A 22905-nucleotide genomic window follows, 5' to 3' on the forward strand; every position below is an offset into this window, starting at 1 on the left:
GAAAATACTTAAGAATATCAGATTAAACTAATCAAGGGTGGTTTTCTTACAGCCCCACAGTCCTTTCAAATCCCAGCTAAGACACTTATCTGTGTTAATTCTGCACATTCTCCCCAATCTCTATGTGGATTATTCTCCGGGTTTTTTATTTTTCCTACTCACAGCTCAAATATGTTGTATTATGTCATGCCACAATTCAATTCTGATCCTATATTATTGGGTGTACTCTGAAAAAGACTGGTGTCCCATCCATGTTTACTTACATCTTGTAACAAGAATAGATACCAGCAGTACATGATCCAGACTTGGCTAACCAATTAAGAAAATGGATGGATGTAACTGTAGACTGTCTGAGGTAACACTACCACAGCTAGTACATTAGTTTAAGACAGGATAAAAATGCTCTATAACAAAAGACTGTTTTCAAAAAGCTGACCTCCAGTTGCAGAACAATGGAAAATAACATTCAAGAAAGAGCTGTGACTATGATGGCACCACTACCAAATGTTTTTAATGGAGTGACAGATCTTACAAGTGAATTTGTATATCAAATTTGCACAGAAGACTATATGTGTGAATTCTTTCAAAAAAAGGAGTGCCAGTGTAAGAAAAATACTCTAAGACTACATGTGCACAATTAACTTGTAAAGTCTTTTATTTGAATGCTGATAATGAAGTGATCTTGGCATCACCAAAGAATTACTAAATATAAACAAAAATGGGACTTTATTTACATAATCCTGACAGAAATAAAGCAGATTAGAACATATAGACTAACACAATCACAAGGGTTTATTTTTAAACAAATGTCACAATACTATATTTTGTGTTCACTGCAGGTTTTAATACAAAAGAGGGAAAAAATAATTTGTTTTTTGGTTACTTGTCCAAATATGCTAGTGAACTCTAATCCAACTTCACTACTAAAAATCAAGATAAATTAAAGATAATGTTGGAAAAGATGGCTGTACAAATTAATCTATTTTCTTAGGATGCAGAGGAACTGAAGATAGGCCCAAACTAGCCTAAAATGAAATGACATTGCTTGCATTTATCAGATAATTTTAATATTAATATGCTAATATTTTGTTTTTTCAGAAATGTAACATGCTTTTATTGACCCCAGAGATTTTCCTTTAGTAAAGCTGCATTTCATTTTTTTATATAACACACTACAGTTCCTCACATTAGTGAAAACATAAAAAAAAAATTAATTAACCAAAATACAAATAAAAAATGTCTAAAAACTACAAAAAACTGAAAAAGGGACATAAAAACTGAAAAGGAAAATGAAACTATTTTTGTCTGTCTGTCTTTATAATCTTGGCAAGTGTGTGCAGTTTCCAATATTCATTAAAACTTCAAGGCTGTAATACTAACTTAGATAAAAACATTGACTCATGTTGTGCCTTGAGCATGGGAAAGGCGCTATATAAATAAAATGTGTTATTATTATTTTATTATTACTACTTGTATGGGTGTGACCCATCTACCATCTGCCTTTACTATAAACCTTTATATCATCATGTACTTGTAGATTGACACCACATTACCTTTCCCTCTGACAACATACAGTGGGATGGAAAAGTTTGGGCAACCTTGTTAATAGTCATTATTTTCCTGTATAAATCGTTGGTTGTTACGATAAAAAATGTCAGTTAAATATATCATATAGGAGACACACACAATATTTGAGAAGTGAAATGAAGTTTATTGGATTTACAGAAAGTGTGCAATAATTGTTCAAACAAAATCAGGCAGGTGCATAAATTTGGGCACCACAAAAAAGAAATGAAATCAAGATTTAGTAGATCCGCCTTTTGCAGAAATTACAGCCTCCAAACGCTTCCTGTAGGTTCCAATGAGAGTCTGGATTGTGGTTGAAGGTATTTTGGACCATTCCTCTTTAAAAAACATCTGTAGTTCATTCAGGTTTGATGGCTTCCAAGCATGGACAGCCCTCTTTAACTCACACCACATATTTTCAATTATATTCAGGTCTGGGGAATGAGATGGCCATTCCAGAACGTTGTACTTGTTCCTCCGCATGAATGCCTTAATGGATTTTGAGCAGTGTTTCAGGTCGTTGTCTTGTTGAAAGATCCAGCCCCGGCGCAGCTTCAGCTTTGTCACTGATTCCTGGACATTGGTCTCCAGAATCTGCTGATACTGAGTGGAATCCATGCGTCCCTCAACTTTGACAAGATTCCCAGTCCCTTCACTGGCCACACAGCCCCACAGCATGATGGAACCACCACCATATTTTACTGTAGGTAGCAGGTGTTTTTATTGGAATGCTGTGTTCTTTTTCCTCCATGCATAACGCCCCTTGTTATGCCCAAATAACTCAATTTTAGTTTCATCAGTCCACAGCACCTTATTCCAAAATGAAGCTGGCTTGTCCAAATGTGCTTGAGCATACCTCAAGCGGCTCTGTTTGTGCTGTGGGCGGAGAAAAGGCTTCCTCTACATCACTCTCACATACAGCATCTCCTTGTGTAAAGTGCGCCGAATGGTTGAACGATGCACAGTGACTCAATCTGCTGAAATCTTTCTTGGTCTGCCACTTCGAGCCTTATCTTGAACTGAGCCTGTGGTCTTCCATTTCCTCAATATGTTCCTAACTGTGGAAACAGACAGCTTAAATCTCTGGGACAGCTTTCTGTATCCTTCCCTTAAACCATGATGGTGAACAATCTTTGTCTTCAGGTCATTTGAGAGTTGTTTTGTGACCTCCATGTTGCTACTCTTCAGAGAAAATTAAAGGAGGAGGGAAACTTGTTGACCCCCTTAAATACTCTTTCTCATTATAGGATTCACCTGTGTATGTAGGTCAGGGGTCACTGAGCTTACCAAGCCAATTTGAGTTCCAGTAATTAGTTCTAAAAGTTTTGGAATCAATAAAATGACAATGGTGCCCAAATTTATGCACCTGCCTGATTTTATTTGAACAATTATTGCACACTTTCTGTAAATCCAATAAACTTCATTTCACTTCTCAAATATCACTGTGTGTGTCTCCTATATGATATATTTAACTGACATTTTTTACAGTAACAACCAACGATTTATACAGGAAAATAATGACTATTAACAAGGTTTCCCAAACTTTTGCATCCCACTGTAATTTGCTACAATAAAGCTATACAAATTAAAAGTTAAGTAAATTATGAGCTTCAATGGAGGTGAACACATTGTCATCTGCTGTCCAGAACAATTTGTTCACTAGAAGCAGAAACAGCAACACATTCATTTTGACAAAAGAGAACCATCAATAACATGCAATCAGTCGGTGTTTATGGGTTACATTTACTGTGTTACTTGTATTTGTAAACTTTTGGAAAAAACACACTTTTCATAGTTGTTTTGGCAACAATATTTTTGTTCAAGGTAAAAAAAAAATGTATTTTTATTCCATTACATCTCTGTCACATTTGCATTTTCTACTTTTACTGTTCAGCTTCACTAAGTCTCTTTTACTATGAAGAGGAAGCACCAGCTCCTTCCTGTCAGCTGGAGTATTCAGATATCTAACAGTTTTCCATTCTAGTACTGAGAGGCATTTATGAAGCCTGGTCTCTTTATATTTCTGTTTAATTGCCTTAAACTGGCTGTCAGTTACAGATAAAAACATGAAAATTACAGTCATGGATGAATAGCCTTAGGAAATATGCCTCGCTTTAAATGTAAAATAAAAAAAACAAAAATGAACATTTATATACTGTAGTGTTGTTTTTGCATGCCATAAGAGGTAAGAATTTCACCATACATGAACTACACTTCCAGTTTATAAAAAGATAACTTTTTTTTTTTTTTCCCCTCTTGGGTACCTATCATTCCAGGCTCTGCTTGTTTGTATGACTACCACTTCAACATCAAGCTGGGAATCATGGCCAATAAACAGTCTGCAGAAAAAGAATTGATTTCCAAACTAGTGAAACATGTATGGAATGTCAGAAGTATTTATTCAGGGTAAGCAGAAAATGCCTGAATGTCTTCTAAGAAAGAAGTAAGGTCTTACTTTATTTTTTCCTCCCTTATCTTGCAGGGCAATTGACTTTTGGAAATGGCTCGTAATTGGGTTCTAGAGTAACAGAGGGCTATATCGGCTGTGCTGTTGGCCTTCTTGGATGACTAGGGACCTTTTGTTAAATGCTATGTGCCAGACAGGCTTGACCAACAGTAGGGGAGCTATATATTGCAAACTTCTATTTATGTTCCTGTTGAACAAGTACTTATAAAGTTTATTTGGATTTACTCTATTACCCCTTTAAACAATGCACATTTCCTCTGGGGTCAAAATGAATTCAGAAATCTTCCATTCATTAAGTATTCAGACCCTTAGTTCAGTAATTGAACAAGTGACTTTTACAGCAATTCAAGCCTTCTTAGATAGGTCTCTACAAGCTTTGCACACCTGTATTTTGGTTCTTTATCCCATTCTTCCTGGTGGATCTTGACAAGCTCCTTCAGAGTGGAAGGAAAGAATACAATAACTGACAACTTCAGGTCTCTCCACAGTTGCTCTATGAGGTTTAAATTTGGGCTTTGGCAGAGCCACTCAAGGACAGAAACCTGTCCCAAAGCCACTCCAGAATGGTCTTGGTTTTAGGTCACTATCATCCTAAAAGACATACTGTTTCTGTTATCTGAAGTCACATGCTTGATGGAGCAGGATTTCTTCAAGGACTTCTCTGTATTTGGCTGCCTTCATGCTTCTCACAATTCTAACTAGTCACCCAGTCCTTGCTACCCGCCATGGTATGATGCTATCACCTCCTTGCTTCACCGTAGGGATGGTATAAGGCAGGTAATGGTCAGTGTCTTGTCTTTACCAAGCACAGTGCTTGGAATTTTACCCAAAGTGTTCAATTTTTGCTGCATCAGAGCAAAGAATATATATATATATTTTTTTTTTTTTACAGTGGCTGGAATACCAATCCTGCCACCGACCCCCAAGTTTTCCCCTGTAGGTTGGAGGACCTGCTTGCAGGGCTGGATACAGGTTAATGTCATACCCAGGATGGAGTAATTGCAGGTTAAGGGTCTTACTCAAGGGCCCAACAGTGTGGAATCACTTCTGGCATTTATGGGATTTGAACTGGCAAACATCCGATTGCCAGTGCAGATCCCTAGCCTCAGAGCCTCCACTCCAAACTCCAAGCAGGCTGTTATATGCATTTGACTCAAGAGTGGCTTAATTTTGATTGATAAAGTACTGCTGAGATGGTCGCCCATCTGGCAGGTTCTCTCATTTCAGCAGATGACTTCTGAAGCTCTGTTATAGAGACCACTAGGTTCCTGGGGTCTCGTTTATCAAGCGTGCGTACGCACGGTTTATGTGTAAATCATGCGTACGCACAATTCCACTAATAGAATGCGATTCATTAATTTGTACGTGTGCGTGAAAATGTACGCACATTTAGAAGAACTCCTGACTGTGCGTAAGCAGAATCCCCTAGTGGTAGAGAACTGTAATTACATATCTGGAACTGTAAATAATATAAAATCCACAATTGAAGAACTGTTTTTGGAAATGCATTGACTACAATGGCAGACCTTGTGCTTCTTGAAGACTTGCAACAAGCACTTTTGCGCAGGGATCGCATTTTCAGGGACAGCACAGACTTACTCGCTGAGAGTGATGAGTGGCTAATTAGTCGTTTTCGTTTGCCAAGGGCAATTTTGCTTGATTTGTGTCAGCAGTTCTCGCAACTTTTGGAGAGACCGACAAAGTGCACCAGTGCAGTCCCCATGCACACTCAGGTTCTTTCTACTATTGGCTTTTTAGCCACAGGCACATTTCAAAGGGAAATTGGTGACAGGTCTGGTATTTCTCAACCCACCGTGAGCCGAATTATGCCACACTTTTTACATGCAATTATATCACTTACATCACAGTACATTACGTTTCCAAATACCGCGGCGGAAAGGACAAAAATGATGACCGATTTCTATAACATTGCAGGATTTCCAAGTTTAATAGGGGCAGTTGACTGCACACGTTGCCCTGAAAGCTCCTACTGTTGATGAATTTGCATTTGTAAATAGAAAAGGCTATCACTCCATTAACGTGCAGGTAATCTGTGATGCACACTTGAACCTGCTAAATGTCGTTGTGAACAGCCCAGGAGGGACACACGATTCCTTCATTGTGCAGAACAGCATCGTGGGACTTCGTCTTCAGCAAAGCGCTGCTGGAGAAGGCTGGCTTATTGGTAGAAGGCTGGCTTATTGGTAAGTGTGTAACGATTAGATTACTTCTCAACACCATCTAATGTTAATCTACATCATTGCAGGGGATTGAGGATATGCCCTTGAATCCTGGCTGATGACCCCAGTGGTAAACCCTGTATCCCAAAAGGAGCTGAATTACAACCGAGCACATGAGCGCACAAGAAGCACAGTAGAACGTGCAATAGGCTTGCTGAAGACTCGATAGCTGTGTCTGTCAGGCAGAGGAAGCATATTGCAATACAAACCCGACAAGGTTTTGAATGTTTAAATATTTAAATTAAGTTTTAATTATATTTTATAACTACAATATTTATCAATTTGCTTTAGGTGTGCTATATAGTTAAAGCATGCAGTGTGCTGCATAATATTGCCATTAAAAACGGTATACCACTGGATGAGATGCCGATACAAGAAGATCACCACATGGCAGAAGGTTTTGACCCCATGCCAAATGCTGTGGCCGTGCAACTAAGAGCAGGGATAATCGAACGGTTCTAAATCTGTTTCACAATAAGGAGTAACTGTGAGAAAATGGTGAGATCAATTGGAGCTTTTATTGAACTTGCATGATGCATTTAGTGAATCACTAATGTTCCTCAAGTTCACATTGATTTGGTGCAGTTCCTCTTTTATGCTTGCAATGCCTCTCACTAATTCCTCCTGTGTTTTCAGAACCGCATCAGTCAGGACTCGTGCATTGAAACGCATCGGACGTGCTGAAGTGGCAGGCGGCGCAGGACCTGGCAAAACTGGCAGATCAATAAAATAAATGTTAAATGAACAATCCAAATCATTTGCAATGTGAGTGTTATTTATCTATGAATAATATATCGCAACACAAACATTTGAAAACCTTCTAACCATTTTCGGATGGCTCGGCCTCTCCTGCAATTGATGGGATTGCACTTTCATTGTCACCATCGGGGATTACTCCGCTCATTGACGTTTCACCAATAATTGCCGCTATCTTGTCATCCAATGGTGACACTGAAATAAGACTCTGGCCTCCTCCAGTGGCACCAAGGTCTCTTTTGTGGGCTGCAATTCTTTTTTTAGAGGACACTTTCAAATCAAACCACTTTTTCTTGATTTCTGCAGTAGTTCTACATACAGGTGAGACGGCATTTACTACATTAGTAACCTGTCCCCACAACATGTCTTTTTTTTTCTTTAACATTCCACCTGAAAAAGCAGCAAACAAAACTGTCTTATTACGTTGTACCTCATTTAAAAGCACTTCCACTTCGTTGTCTGTGAAGTTTAATTTCTTTCCTCTCTTCACGGGATCCATAACGGTTCTATAGTGCCCTGGCGGTATTTGGTTTTTATAAGGAAGGTTGTTTGCCAAATAAGGTAATTTGAGGGCATTTCTGTATGCAAATTTAAATTACTAAGCACATGCACACAATTTAGAAGGAGTGTGATTCATCATCAGTCATTTCGTACAGCATTGCATACTCACGTTTGATAACTCCCAACTTTCTTGTGCTTACGGCTGTTGGTATACGCACTAGTTTAGAGCTTGTTTTACGTACGCTTGATAAATGAGACCCCTGGTCATCTAGCTAATTAAGGCCCATCTTGCTTGGTTACTCAATTTAGCTTTACGACCAACTGTAAGAAGAGTCAGTATGATTGTAAACTTTCTCCATGTTCAAAATATCAAGTCCACTGCACTCCTGGGAACACTCAAAGCTTTAGAAATGGTTTTATACCTTTGACCTGATCTATGCCTCACCACAATTTAATAATGGAGGTTAACAGAAAGCTCCTTGGATTTCATGGCTTGGTTTTCATCCTGACATGCAGTATGAACTGTGGGACCTACTATGCAGAGGAGTGTGCCTTTCTAAAATATGTCCAATCAGTTTAATTTGCCACACGTGGACTCCAATCATTCCAATTACATTTCAAGGCACATTAAAGCAAATGGAATGCACTTTGAGCGCAATTTGCAGTGCCACAGAAAATAGTCTGCATTACAGCCTGACTAATATGGATTTTTTTACGCTTATAACAATATTGATATGTGGCAGTAAAGATGGCTGATTAATGTTATATATACACCAATATTGCTGGTGTGTTTAAGCATTAGGTTTTTCATTAGGAAAAGATCTGAATGAAAAGAATCAGATTTTGTATATTTTCACATGAACATGTTTTAATTTATTTTACAGGTTAAATTATTTATTTTAAATAATCCCAAGTAAGAAGAACATGTGACGTTTGTCAATCTATGTTGTACACTGCAGTTACCATAAGCATAAGTGTCTAATTGTTTAAATGATGTTTATAAAGATAACAATATACCTTGTGTTGTCTTATAAATGAAGAATAACGTCCACTGACAATTAGGGCAACACATATCTCTTAACGAGTTAAACTTTACAGTAACAGTTCATTTTTACAGTGCCGACTTTGGTATACCTTTGTGCTTTGTTACATCAGAGTTTCATGTGCAGGCTCTTTCCAGAGCAAAAGATTTCAATTACAATTTAAGAGAAAGAACCGCTAGTTCTATATACCTTAGAAAGCGAAACCTGTGCCCTCTCGAAAGCTAACACATTGGGCATTTTAACCAACGTACAGAATAACGACCAGCACAACTCTTTCATAAAAAAGTCGCTGGAATAGTGGTGAATGCTTATCTAGACACTTTCTATCAAGCAACTCCTGAAATACACATTGCCAAATGTACAGATATTAGAAAGCAAAAAATTCTGCTTCTTTATTGGATAAAGGACTGACCCATTAAACAAAGACAAACTTAGTTGAAGCAGACTGTGCTGTAGCCATTTTGGCAAAGCTTTAAGCAATAGGGAAACACAGAAAAGCATGGAATACAACATTTTAGTTGGTAAACTGTGAACTTCAAGTAAAATGGTAAGTAAATTAATGGCTTTTTGTATCCTATGTAAAAATTTCCCTCATTGTCATTCCCAGGGAAAATGGGTGAAGTTTAACAATTTAAAGCACATGATGAAATCTGTCAACACTTAATTTGTTACTGTCAATATGGATATCACTGAAGGGGACAGGCTATACAAGCTGAAGCCTTTGATACTAGAAAAACAACCTTATAATTGTGGTGCATTGGCAATCCTAAATTGTCTTTAGTGTGTGCTTGGTGTGTGTGTGTGTTGTGTGCCCTGTGGTGGGCTGGCGCCCTGCCCGGGGATTTGTTCCTGCCTTGTACCCTGTGTTGGCTGGGATTGGCTCCAGTGGAGCCCCGTGACCCTGTGTTAGGTATATAACGGGTTGGATAATGGATGGATGGATAATTGTGCTTTACTTGGCAAAGTTTCAGCATTGTAACATAGGTGCAAATTCAACCTATGAGACCAAAATTTTACTGCCTGATATTATTGGCGAGGCCATTGTTAAAATACTTATATGAATTAGAGATTTCTGTGTTAGATTTTTAATACATTTTCAAACCATTCTGATAACATGTTTACACTATGCCATCATGGGTTATTGGGTGTAAACTGATGGGCAAAAATGGCAAATTTATCCATTTACAGTTAAATCTGCAACACAACAAAGTGTGTAAAAAGTGAAGGGTCTGAATATTTTCTAAACACATTGTATGTCCTCAGTCTCAAAAAGTGAATCGAAATGTAGCAAAATTAACATCTTTGGGGAAAAACAGCTTTCTGTTTAAATTATTAAATAAAATGTCACTTAGCAAATGCAGTATAACAACAAATGACAGCATGTCACAATGTTGGGGGGATAATTTTAAAAACAAGGAAATCATCATTTAAGTGTGCTCAGTTACACTGGTATTATTTAGAGTTGAAGGAAACCATAGTCCCAGAAAAAAACAAACCATGTCCTGTCCTTGAAGCAGATAGTGAGCAAAAACTGCCAATCCACATTTGTCTCAGTGAGTATTCATTTTACAACAGGCTCAGTTTGCTTGTGTCTTCTTACATGTGCAATACAATACCCATTTCAAACTTCTAATTATGCAAAGCAAACCAGGCTGTAGTGACTAACAACTCTTTCTACCAAATTTCTGCTGTATATACCAATTTACTCCAACCCATCATATTTTTGCATGATCCCCTCTTAAGGGCACCAAAATACTGATTTTGTGTGTACTCAGATGTTTATGATAAAAACACCTCCCTATGAACCTTCACACAAACCACACCCAGTTTGCAAGCACTATTCGTTAATGTTGTTGCTCCTCCTATTTTGGGCACATCACCAGCTAATGCTTAATTTTATGAGCATATTTTCTCAATATTCTGTTGTTTACATTTCAAAACCATTAGAGCATGGTTAAAAAAGTACACCAGTTTTACCACATCCCACCCCAACAGCATGTCACGAATTCTGTAGTAACTTATTTGGTTAATAATGTGGATAATATTATGCAGATAAAATTAGAAGAAAACCCCATAGATATATAGGATTTAAGTGGTGTACCAAAAACACAAGTTTATATACCCAAGCTGATAAACTCCTATTGATTATGCTACAATACTGTCAGCCAGTTGTCACAGAAAACAAACAGATCAAACAAAAGGTCACATTCAGTTTTACATCACTGGCACTGATCATTCCATCAGAGATGTTTAACTGTAGCTTTGTATTAATTTTTCTGTTGAAAATTAGAAAAGCAAATAAAAAGAACATATTTGAAAAAGGAATGGCAAGACAAACCAAAGAATGGAAGGAAGAAAGTTGTTTTGAATGTTTTAGGCTGCTGTAGTTTCTGTGATCATGGTAAAACCCACTCTGTGAAAAATAAAAGTAAAATCAAAATTTTTAGAAACACTGAAAGAGGTTACAGTGATGAATAAAATTAATAATGACAGATGTACAAGAATAATTCTAACATACTCAAGGTGCAAAATAAATGACTACTGAAGTATTTAAAAATAAAAAACATAAAAATATAGCTGCAAAATCCTTTCTATTTATTATTAAGGAACAACACCATACTTTATCTTAAATTTTCCTTCTTCCTTTATTAGTTAAAGTAAGACTAAATATAAATATATACATAAGCATAGGCAAATAAAAGTACTATAAAATGTGACAAATAAAAAATTATATCAATAACTGTGTCTCAAAATACATGCATTTTATAGCTTTCTTCCTTCTGCATTTATTTCTTCATTTTTTTATTTCAGTGTCTCTACACGCAACATAAAATACACTTTGAAACATAAACTGTCAGTATTGTGAATGTAGATTTTTAATCATCAAGTAATACACTAATGCTAGACACTTCAGATGAAGACTCCTGAGAGGATATTTACATAACAAAAGCATTTCCTAAAAAGCTTTAGCATAAGCACAGACTTAGAAGTTATCATGAAATCATGAAATGTTTGAATGAAAGTTGCCACATTTACACTATTAAATGCACTGAAGAAAAAAAGAAGTGTTAACAATCTCCAAACTCTTTGCAATGACAAACATATTTCCTCTCTTTAAGGAAATACGTTTATGTTAAAAAAAAAAATATGACAATATACTGGCGTAAAATCTGCTTGTATTAAGAAAATGTACTACAATCACTTCTTATTTTTCTAAAATGGAGGGAAAAATCCAGAAGCTGATAACAGCAAAATTAAAAGGATTAATTCCATCCACACTATCAATCATCATTATCTGGTTCCAATATATTTAATTATTTACAAGATTACTACATTATTAAAAAAATAAACTAATAACATTAAATCAAAATAAAACTAAACTACACTAAAAAACTAAACACACAATTGAAAACTAAAATACACTAAAAAACTAAACACACAATTGAAAACTAAATACAATCCAAGTGCTACACCAAACAGGCAATGAACTTTCGGCAAGAAACTATATGACTTTATTAAAAATATTAAAATGCATTTTAAGTTATAAACTATATGCAATGTAAAAATAGAAAAATTTAGATAGTGGGAGTTATAAAATACATGAGATGCATGAAAATTATTAAAACTAATGCTCCATTTAAATTTGTGAGAGCATCATTGTGCAACACAGAAGTAAACTTAATATATGCCTAATTGAGATCATTGCTCATACTTAAAAACACACAGACTAAGCAAAATGGAAGTTGTATGTACCATTATTCATCTCTGAGGTCCATGGCAATATGTAAAAACACAAAAACTAAACAGCATGGTTATAAATTCAAAGTCAGACTACACCTTCTTCGTAAAATGTAATGATTCATTTGAAAAAAGAAAATCCGAATATGCTACTGCAGTTCAAAATTGTTCTTCAAGTTCTAACTATTATGTCAAAACATAGACAGAAGGCAACAAAACTGACCAAAAGGTCTTTCCTGGAGTTACTCGAAACAGGTGTCATCTTAAGGCCATAAATATCACTGTGTGCTGAGCTCTGCGAGCAAAAAAGGGAATAGTGAAATGCTTAGAAAAAGCACATCTCTTTCATAATCAATTACACAAGCAGAAACACACACATACAGTTAGTATTTAAAAAAACAGCATTTTCAATGCCTCTAGACCAGCAGTCAAGAATGTGCAAGTCAGCAACCATCAAAAAGATGTCACCAAAAAGGACCTTTTCTCTACAGCTAACATAAAAAGTCTATAAAAAGGTGTAAGTTCTTTGGTCAAACCATGCATTGCAAATCTTAACAGCTATATACTGTATAAAGAAATTAAACAAAACAGAGGTTAATGTGTAGAATTTATGAACATGATAGACTATTTCATTTGTAGTCTGTATAGCAAACTCAGAGTAACATAATTTGAGACTTATGAGATTAGTAATGTTACCCAGCTTCGCTTGGGAAATTTCATAAGGCATTAGTTATAGTGCTGTTGGTTAATCAGAATCAGAAGCATCACAAGTTCTATGTAACTAAGTGCTGCTAAATGACGCTAACACTGTGCGACCATGAGCAAGTCAATTCATGCCTGTGCTCCGACTGGAAAACCAAAAGAAAAGTAACCAACAGTTCTCCAATGTTGTAAGTCGCCTTGGATTAAGGCATTAGTCAAATAATAATATTAGATTACTGAAGCCTTTGCAAAACACAAATTCATTTCAAAAGTATATTATAAAATAAAATGGGTAACGATTAGGAATAATGTGTAATTTCCATATATACTGCAATGAACCAGTATATATAGAGGGGCAAAGGAAATAAAACATAGTGTAAAGATTTATTTAGTTTAAGACAATGGTCCATGTATTATAAATCAAATCAGTGGAAAAACTGTGATGGCTCAGAACTATTTGCCTCAAGTTATTATTTTCCATTAAGGGGAATGAAGGTTATCACTTAAAAGCTTCAGCCTTTCGCCCTCAGAGTATGCCACAAATGTTTCTGTAACCCACTCTAGCGTTCCATTCCAGATCAGGTGTACGCCTGAAATGCTTCTGAATCCCACTATGCTGTAACGATCCAGGAGCATACCACAAACTTCTAAGCAAACTGCTATAGTGTCCTGGACCCAGAGTACACCACAAATGTCTCTGTACCCAACTCTGCAGTTTCATCTCTGGAGCAAAGTAACATTAATCTGTCAACTTCATTCCTTTGTTCTGGGCTTGGACTACACCTGCCTCTTGGAGAAAGCTCAACCTGAGAAGTCCAGTGCTAAATGATCCTCTTGTTATGGTCTATTCTCAACAGCTTCTGAGCTCCATGACATTCATGCCTTTTTAGAGTCTCGTCGTTGCCAGTTTTTGCAGTCTCCCCAAGAGGTTTCTACCCTCGATGTTTCTGGATGGCAAAATTAGTATATCTCTTGCCAACCAGCCATCTGTCTCAACACTACCTTTAGCCCCACACTGATGACGAAGTCTTATAATTAAATCTTGTAATGCAGCATTGCAGGTTTACCTGTTATCATAATTGTTTACGATATTCATTTGTTTATGTCATTTATTCAAGTACAGTGTTTCTTTTTTTTCGTCAGCTGTATGTAGTTCCCTGTTAAAGTCTGTAGATATACAGTACAGTAAATGTACGGTATAGGCAAAGCAGTGCTTTAAAAGGAAATGCATATGTATCAATATCCTATGTGTCACACTGATGTATTAATTTAAAGAGCAAGGAGTGCAGAGAATTTCACTATTAGAAATTCAAACACCACCATCCGAGATTTCTCCCTTGGAGTTTACAGGATCGCCAATCAAAGAGCGGGAGTGGAATGGGGTCAGTTTTCAGCACCAAGACCGGGGACTAGAGATCAAAATGGAATGGTTAACCATGGTAAGAGCCAGTAGTCAACACCATAAAACAATGCCTGCTAACTAAAGAGCTTCGCTAAACTTTTTCTTTCCATTTCACAAAGTAATTGTGTGTCTTTTCCTGTCTAGTTGGCTAGCAGTGCTATTAATGTGGGCTGTCAAACACTTTTGTCACGTGCTGCATTTGCATAAGGCCCATTCTCAGTGCAGCCTAAAGCTTATGCAAAGCATTTTAATAAAAACGGATAAATAAATTTATTAACAAATACAAAAATGTCAAGTCAAGTCAACTTTATTTATAAAGCACTTTACCTACAACAGCCGCTGACCAAAGTCAGCTAATTTTCTTTTTTCTATAACATTACCAAATTTCATTCAAATCCGCTGAAGCTTTTTTGAGGTTTTTGGGGTATTTAATTGTTTTTTGCGGTGGAGGTTTACTCTTGAATACTGATATACCATAATGTCCTTTCTTAGCCGATAACTACTAACCTAGATGTACCTTTCTGCCAGATTTCTGCTTTTTAACTAACAGGAAATGATATTTGTGTTGATGAGATGCGAGTTATTCAGTAAGTAATATTATATTCATTTTTTTAATGTTTCAAGCATAAAAAAATTAGCATTCTAACTTTCATTTCATTACTATAAGTGTGTCTTGTGTAGGAGTGTCCAATATGCATCGTCTATGATATGTTAATTGTTGTTTTAATGATGTACAAGCTCAAATTATCAAGTATGTCACTCACTTTCCAAAAAACAATTAAAAACACGCTTTGCCAGTTCACACATTCACTGTCTCATGTAACCTAACAAGACAGACTGCAGAGTATACGCAAAGCGAATGCATAAGTGGAGAATTTCTCACTGCAGGTCGCGGGATGGGGCGGAGATAGAGCTCATGGAAGCGTGTACATACAGTATATGGCAGGGTTAGGATTTCAGACCCGCCCAAGTAACGTTAAGTGCATTTGCATAGATAGATGTGGGCAGCCCAGAGTTTGTTGCCCCATTCCATCCTTTTTGCAGCTGTGGAGAGATTTACTTAATTTGCCAAAGTACTTTGTTGTTTTTCCTCTGGAAATTATTGGTTCATAACATGCTAGGTAAGCTCCAAAATATTAAGTTATTATACATTGTAGAATGAGTTTCTTTCTGCTGTCTTCTGTTTAACACTTAGGTGTTAACCTGAGTCAAAGCCCACAAACTGTAATGATGTAACAACATGTTAACAGTTCTTTTAAACAAAAAACACTACAATAAAAATGACAGGATCGAGGGCATTGTAACAGCAGCTACAACAGAACCCATGGCTATGGCAACAGAGGACGACAGCCCTACATCAGGCCCTCACCTGCTTCATCTCACCCTATGTCTGCATAAGTTGGGAGCAGGTGGTGACAGAAGGGAGGGAACAAAAAAGGAAAAAAAAAAAAAAAAGTATTAAGGCAGCTGTTTAGAAAAAACTCAGGAATTCACAGAAGGTGAGTCTCTGCACACTGTCATTTAAAAATAGATCAAGAGCTACTTAATGATACCTGAAGTGGAGAGTGATGTAAATCTACTTTAGGGGAGGAAAACACAAGAATATTCCCATTTTAGGGAAACTTGCAAAAAAGTACCTGTGCATCCCTGCCTCAAGCAGCCCTTCTGAGTGGGTTTTCAGCACTAGATAAAATGTTGTAACATGTAACCATGCTGCTCTGAAGCCAGATGCTATGGACAGACTGGTGTTTCTGTCACACACCTTGAAGTTTCCTAAAGAAACTTTTACAACTGTTTTATTTTTCTCTGATATTTTTTGTGCAATACTGGACAGAAACGGAAGTTAGTAATTTGTTTAAAAATGTTACAGGTTCGTTTTTTTTTTCATATTTGTGCAATGTATGACAGAACTTGTTTACAAATGCTATAACTTTTTTATTCTGTGCAGTATGACAGAACCTTTGATTTTTACATTATAGTACAGTATTTTATTCTTGCTTGTGTTCTGCACAATTCACTTTTCTAAGGAGCAGTTTAGGTTTATCCAGACTATAATGTTCATGCTTTTGATTAGTATTTTATTCCATTTGTACTCAAGTCTTGTTGACATTAAGGGTAAGTGTCTGTTTAAAATGCTCTCATTGCAACAGTTTTATTGGTCTTAGTGCAATTGTTGGTGTAAATTCTGTATGAAACTTTGAAATGGTTTACTCATATCTGTATTGCTTGACTTCTGTAATACTTTGACTGATGATTTTAATAATTTTGTGCTCTTTTACTTCAGTTTTAAGTAGATAAATAACACTATTTTCGTCAACTGTTGCTTCCATTAATCTCATTAGTAAGCTACAGTTAATATCCTAGACCAAGATAGATCAATAAGACTTTTACAAATACATTTTTAAAGAATGCAAAATATCTAATTATCATTATCGTTAAGTCCCAGAAAATATTGGGATATAATTTTTTGCCAATATCGCACACCCTTGTCTCAGGTAACAAATTAGTTCCATTCTTGCAAACATTTGTCAATCAATTTTGAGTAAAAACTAAAAAAATATGCACCTTATGTGTATCTGATAGATTCAACCTCTTGGTTTTAATCTTGCCAAGTAAGAGTAGTAACCTGTGGCATTGCTTTGTAGGAAATGGAGTTCTCTTGGCTATAGTGTGCTGTATACGCACTCTTGGATTTATTTGTTGTGAATTGAAAATATTTTAGGTTTTATCTGTATTATAATCATGTACACCCACTGAATAATGACAAGATCCTGTACTCCTGGCTAATTTATCTCTTGTCACTAACCCAACAATGAAGCAATATTATTCTAAAAAAATACATACTGTTTACATGAAAATTCACCACTAACTGACAATTATAGGATACAGGAATGAAAGGAAAATAATTGAAAACAGTACTGTACTAGACCTTGGGTTTAATAATTTCTGCTACATATTTATCAATTTCAAAAATCAGTTTGCTTTGTACATAAACAACAAAGTAATTTGTTAAGAATTTATTGAAACTCATTTGGAAATAAAAAAAATGTTAAATTTTATGCGCTTGTTCATATCTATGGGTTGTTGTGAATTAAAACCACCATAACACAACACCAACCTGTATAGGCATTAACTATTTAAACTTCGATTTAAATAATTTTAAAAACATGTTCAACTATGTTGTATAAATAATAATATAAAAACTATCAATTGTCATATCTCAAAATGTAACTTTTTCTCAAATTTTACACAATTAGTAAATATTAATCACATGAAAAATGGTTTAAGTTTCCAAAGTGCATGTTTATTTTTTAGTGTTAAAAGAAATGAAATGCATCACAGCAAAGAACAGTCATGCTTGTCAGTTTACAAACAGGAATCCGTAAGTAATGTTCTTTTTAATTATTACATACAGATGATCTTGAGTGTTTCAAGGAAGATTTCTCCCTTAAGCTGTCACACTATAAGAAATTGAAAAAATGTCAAAATGAATAAAAATAAAGAAAAAAAACATGAAATACATTTTAAGAAATATAAACTGGTATTACATTTTACAAAACAAAGTGCAAGATTGTTTTGGAATTCAAATGGTTCCAAATTTCACAGACTGATCTGTTCACCACAAAGTTATCTTTCTATGGTAGATATGTAGCAGTTTTACTTGAAATTACTAAATTAGTTATTATTATAACCAAGAATCCAATATAAAATATTGTCAAACCTTTTTAATCTAATCAAGGCTGTGTTGATGAGGAGATTAATGCAACTCTATGCACAAAGCAGGAAAATGCCAAATATTGAGACAGTCTGAGAATATTGTATTTAAATTACAAATACATTATCATCATAAAATTATTCAACTGAAATACATGGTTAAGATTAAACTATTCCAACCACAAAAAAGGTTTTATATATGGTTGCGAAAAAACTATTTTTGTATCTCCAAATATCTTAACTTCCAAGAGATTTAGGGAGATTACAGAAAAGGTGCATACAGTTGGTGTCTTTAAAAGAGAATTTAACAAAGGATTACTAACAAAGGCGTGCCTGGTGTGTGCTGCTCAACTACTCTATGTGAAAACATCTATAATCACAGCTAATAGCACCCCAAGTGTACATGCATGTTAAATAAAATAATGAAATGGGTACCATGGATTTTGTCTCTTATAATGATAACCATTTAGTGAAGCTAAAAATAGAGCATTTTTACATTTATTTAATTATGCATTGGTCTCTCTCTTTGGTTATGCTAAACTATAAAAGACATTTTATTTACAACATTATGTTGCAAAATAGTTAAATTTTTTGCTTTGTGCTTTCAAGATGACCAAGTAATCCTTAAGGGATATTGTGAACAAATACTGACGAATAAGACTTGCAGCCATTTAGAGCTGTGTGAATATTTAACTGCTGTGACAGAAAAAAAATGCCCTGAAGTAGAAATTTTCGTTTTGGTGACATTGATCAAATTCAGACATAAACTTTCATAAAAGCATCATATAAAGTTACTATGTACACTGAGGTAATTGGAATCACATTAATGCTTACAAACAGATAGCATGCTAAAACTTTTATCACGCACCACATTGTCTCTTCTCCGTGGTGTGCTGGCTCTACTCTTGTGGGACCCACCCACATCTAACAAAGAAGAGGAGGAGTGCTTCGAAAGGAAATTACAATAGTTAGCAATATTATACGACTACAATAGCTGAAATTTGCAAAAGAAAGTGCATGTGGTTAAATACATTAAGATATAAAAAAAAGGTAATATCGTATGTTCTCATATTGGTTTTGTGGACAAGGAAAGCTAATTTTCCATCTACAATACAATAAGTAAATGTATCTAAAACATATTTTCACACAATGAAGATTTTCTTTTTTAATTAAGAAAGATACATCAATTTTCTTCGGTTAAATGGCAATGTACTGAGCAGGGAATCCAGCCATTAAGGTGCTCGGCACCGACAGTACAATATAATACTACAAAAATACAAAGCATCCCATTTCCACTACAATACAAATAAATGTAAACTATGGTGTAATAAACTTATTTTTCTGTACTGCTTAAATCCAATGTTCCCTCTTTTTACAAAACAATGCTAGACACCTTTGTATGATATCCTCAGTTTCTTGTGTCATATGAAATAACATTCATTTAGAAAACCAGACTGACGCGATTCCTGAAAAAGCGGTTTTGTTTTGACCATTTCTATACCCAGAATTAAAATTTAGGAATGGCCATATCTTGCAACACACGGCTAAGACAATTTGCTTACTTCACTGAACAGAAAAACAGGATTCAATTGTGCCAACACAATCATAAAGGTTTCTATAATAACCATTTAGCATTTAAGTATAAATAATTAAGGATGAGCTATGGCTATGACAGTTTACCATTAGAACACTAAAGTAACGGCTGCTGCTTTGCAGGCATACATTTTTACTTTTATATCTATCTATATGTGTAAATAGATATAAATTTGTCATTTCAAGCATTAACAGCCATTTGCAATGTTACTAATGTCTTTGCTATATTTTAAAATCAATTTAATTGTTCCTTAATTAAAATAATTAATTTCTGTCAAAAACATGAAAATATCTGGGTGATTATAAGTTTTTGAACACGTGAGTGAGAGTGTGTGTGTGTGTGTGTGTGTGTGTGTGTGTGTGTGTGTGTGTGTGTGTGTGTGTGTGTGTGTGTGTGTGTGAATTAATTCAATAAACCATGATCCAAATGCCTTCCTGAGAAAGTTAGCCGCAGACAAAGAAAATGCCCAGGAATAATAAGAAAAAAGTCAATTCCGGTTGATTTTTACAATTCACAGCATCAAACATACATTAAAGAAGTTTATAAAGGGTAAAAATTTATGACTGAAAGATGTTTAAAAAATGTTCCCATAATTAAAACAAAATTTTCTATTATACAACTTTATCTCTATCAAACAATGAATTTTACTGCACTAAAACTTTTTTATCCCCTTCATCACAACATCTTAAAAATTTCTTGTAGACTTAAAGAGATCAGTAAAACACTTATGAAATTCTGACCACATTTGATGCTCCTATGCTAACTGGCATGATGGGAGAGTTTTGATGGAAAAAGCTCATAATTTCAACTCTACATTACTGTTTCCTCAGTGGGGTATAATTTCCTGTGCTCTGTTTTGTTTGGTTGGCTCCGAAAACTCAGTAAAGCTGCAACTCTACACATGCAATTCATTAAAAACAACTGAGCTATTTATGTGAAATGTCTTCTATCCCATGGGGGAAGTCACTGTGTTCAACCTCCTTATCAACTGCCAAATTTATCTTGCTATAAGTAGCTTGTAAATAATTTAAACAAAGCATACATAAAATTGGATTTAATACTAACCCTATAGCTTCCAATACTACGGACTGACTTCATGTCATCACTATGACCCTGTATAATGGAAATGATAGAATAAGCTTAAAGAAACCAAAGTACTTTGTAAAGGAGAAAGAACTACATAAAGTTACAAACCCTGTGATGGTGGCTGATTGACCGATGACCATACTTGGCTTTTTCAGAATCTTCCTATGAGAAAAGATTTTTACAAATAAAAGAAAATAAAAAAATATATAAATATATAACCAAAAGCATTAAATAATACAAAACACTATAATAATTCTACCATACCAAGTCCACAGAGCCACACTGGTTCTAAGTGACTCATCTGGTTGGAAAATTAAACTGCTTGCTACCACATTTCCAAGAATGGGGAAAACAGTACATGAAATTAGCTGAGACAGCACTTTAGGTTTCATCTTTTTTTAAAGCCAAAATCCGGAACTTCTTTTTCAGTGATTTTGAAGTGTGAGCTTAGCCAATATCTTAATATAAGCTATCCTGAATCATGCACAATGCAAGTTAAATAAACCCAATAGCCCTGAGACAAAACTAGATTAGGTTGTTCTAGCAGTCCACAGAAAAAGAAGGAGTATAAACAAAGTGCTTTAAACAAAGTCTGATACTTTAATGTGTTAGTGCAGGGCTGCATATACACTCTATAATTAGTATGTTTGTTAACATGGAACAGGCAGCATCTTTTTTTGTACTTTTTTCTTGGAACTGAAAAAGTAAAAAAAAAATAGTATATTTAATTTAGTAAATCACTTGAAATAGTAAGCTTCAAGTTTTTTTTACCGAGGTGGTTTTACTCAAACTTACACCCATTGTCATTTTTATACTTTTAAAATGAAATGAAGGAGATGTCAAAGAGAAAGCATCTCTCTTCTTGGTCATAATAATTTCTTGTTGTGGCAGTCATTCTGAATGGTACTTGTATTTTGATTTTGTCCCAGCATAGATTTTCTCTATGCGCTCTGATTTATCAATGGTAGAAAGACATGCAGTCAATGCAATTATTTTGATTAATGATACCCTGATTTTCATTCCAACTTGTAACTCCATCAATAAATTGGCTGATCTCAAAGGACACATTTTTCAGTATCTGCTTTTCTAAGCTTCAAATTAATTTCTACTTCATTCAAAGTATAACAGTACTTGAGGAAGAACGTGCCATTTGGCTGCCAGACCTTCCTATAAACAAAAAGCATTAGAACATTATACAGATAATATATGGATTATATTGGGGTACATATCAGTTGTACACCTCTTGGTCCTTCCCTTCTCTCTCATTTCGAAATATTGTATTAACACAGATACTTCATGATGCATATACAGTTGCACAGGCTTAAAACAAAGGATGTTAAATGGGAAGCTGGTGGTTCCTTTGGCATTTGCACCTCATTATTAACAAATGGCTGGTTACAAAACAACTAAAACCTGATGCAGCTGTTTAAAATGAAAAGAAATTAGAGTTCTGAATAGTAACAAATGAGTGAGTTAAAACTAACTAAAAAGCATACTGCTTTTGTAGTAAATAAATGGGTTCTAATTAAATATGTGGTTAACACTAGAATTACCAGAGCCTATGAAAAAACTCGTAGATCCGTCCCACTTTAAATCACTTCTCACCTCTCCATCAGCGTCTTTTGTCCTTTAAATGTGTTGATAAGCAGCAAACAGCATGCAGCCTGCTATCACATCCCCCACCCCGCACAATTTTCTCAACTCAAGTTTGTTTATCTGCGTGTCAGTTGCTTAGAGTTGTATAGAGTGAGAAGTCAAGCAAAATTACACCTTTTATAAATACTATATCTTTATTTGGAACACTTGCATTTCATGTGTGTTCCGTGTCCACAATGATCTATGCACAGTAAACACACCGTTAAAACAGAAACGTTTTTCATGTTTTAGTAATAATTGACAAAATGTAGACATGAAGTGTATAATGTGTGAAGCCTGAATTCCAAATATCAAAGAAACACTTTCACAAAAGATACAAATATAACAGAACCATATGCTTTTTTTCCCCCAAGACTATAATTGAAGAAAAAGAAATCAGGTTAGTGTTGCTTGTTGTCCTGACTTCTCGGGTAGTATACTGGTTAGAGCTGCTGACTTCA

At 35.2% G+C, this 22905-nt stretch overlaps 1 protein-coding gene across 27 annotated transcripts in view; it reads right to left on the bottom strand.

Annotated features, from left to right (window-relative positions):
* lrrfip2 (leucine rich repeat (in FLII) interacting protein 2) overlaps positions 1-22905 on the bottom strand; it is a 182960-nt gene that overhangs the window by 66450 nt on the left and 93605 nt on the right. For 13 of the 27 annotated variants that reach the window (XM_039736218.1, XM_039736223.1, XM_039736219.1 and 10 more), the window contains 6 exons: positions 20918-20971; positions 20789-20836; positions 18998-19075; positions 17829-17876; positions 12535-12606; positions 10912-10986 (listed from right to left, as the gene is read on the bottom strand). The exons of 6 other annotated variants lie outside the window; for them this stretch is intronic. In XM_039736218.1, coding sequence (XP_039592152.1) covers positions 10912-10986; positions 12535-12606; positions 17829-17876; positions 18998-19075; positions 20789-20836; positions 20918-20971 — 375 coding nt within the window. The remainder of the gene's footprint in view (positions 1-10911; positions 10987-12534; positions 12607-17828; positions 17877-18997; positions 19076-20788; positions 20837-20917; positions 20972-22905) is intronic. 8 more of the 27 variants (XM_039736222.1, XM_039736220.1, XM_039736221.1 and 5 more) reach the window with 3 other exon arrangements.

This window comes from Polypterus senegalus, chromosome 15 (genome assembly GCF_016835505.1).
Source record: "Polypterus senegalus isolate Bchr_013 chromosome 15, ASM1683550v1, whole genome shotgun sequence".
Taxonomy (NCBI): domain Eukaryota; kingdom Metazoa; phylum Chordata; class Cladistia; order Polypteriformes; family Polypteridae; genus Polypterus; species Polypterus senegalus.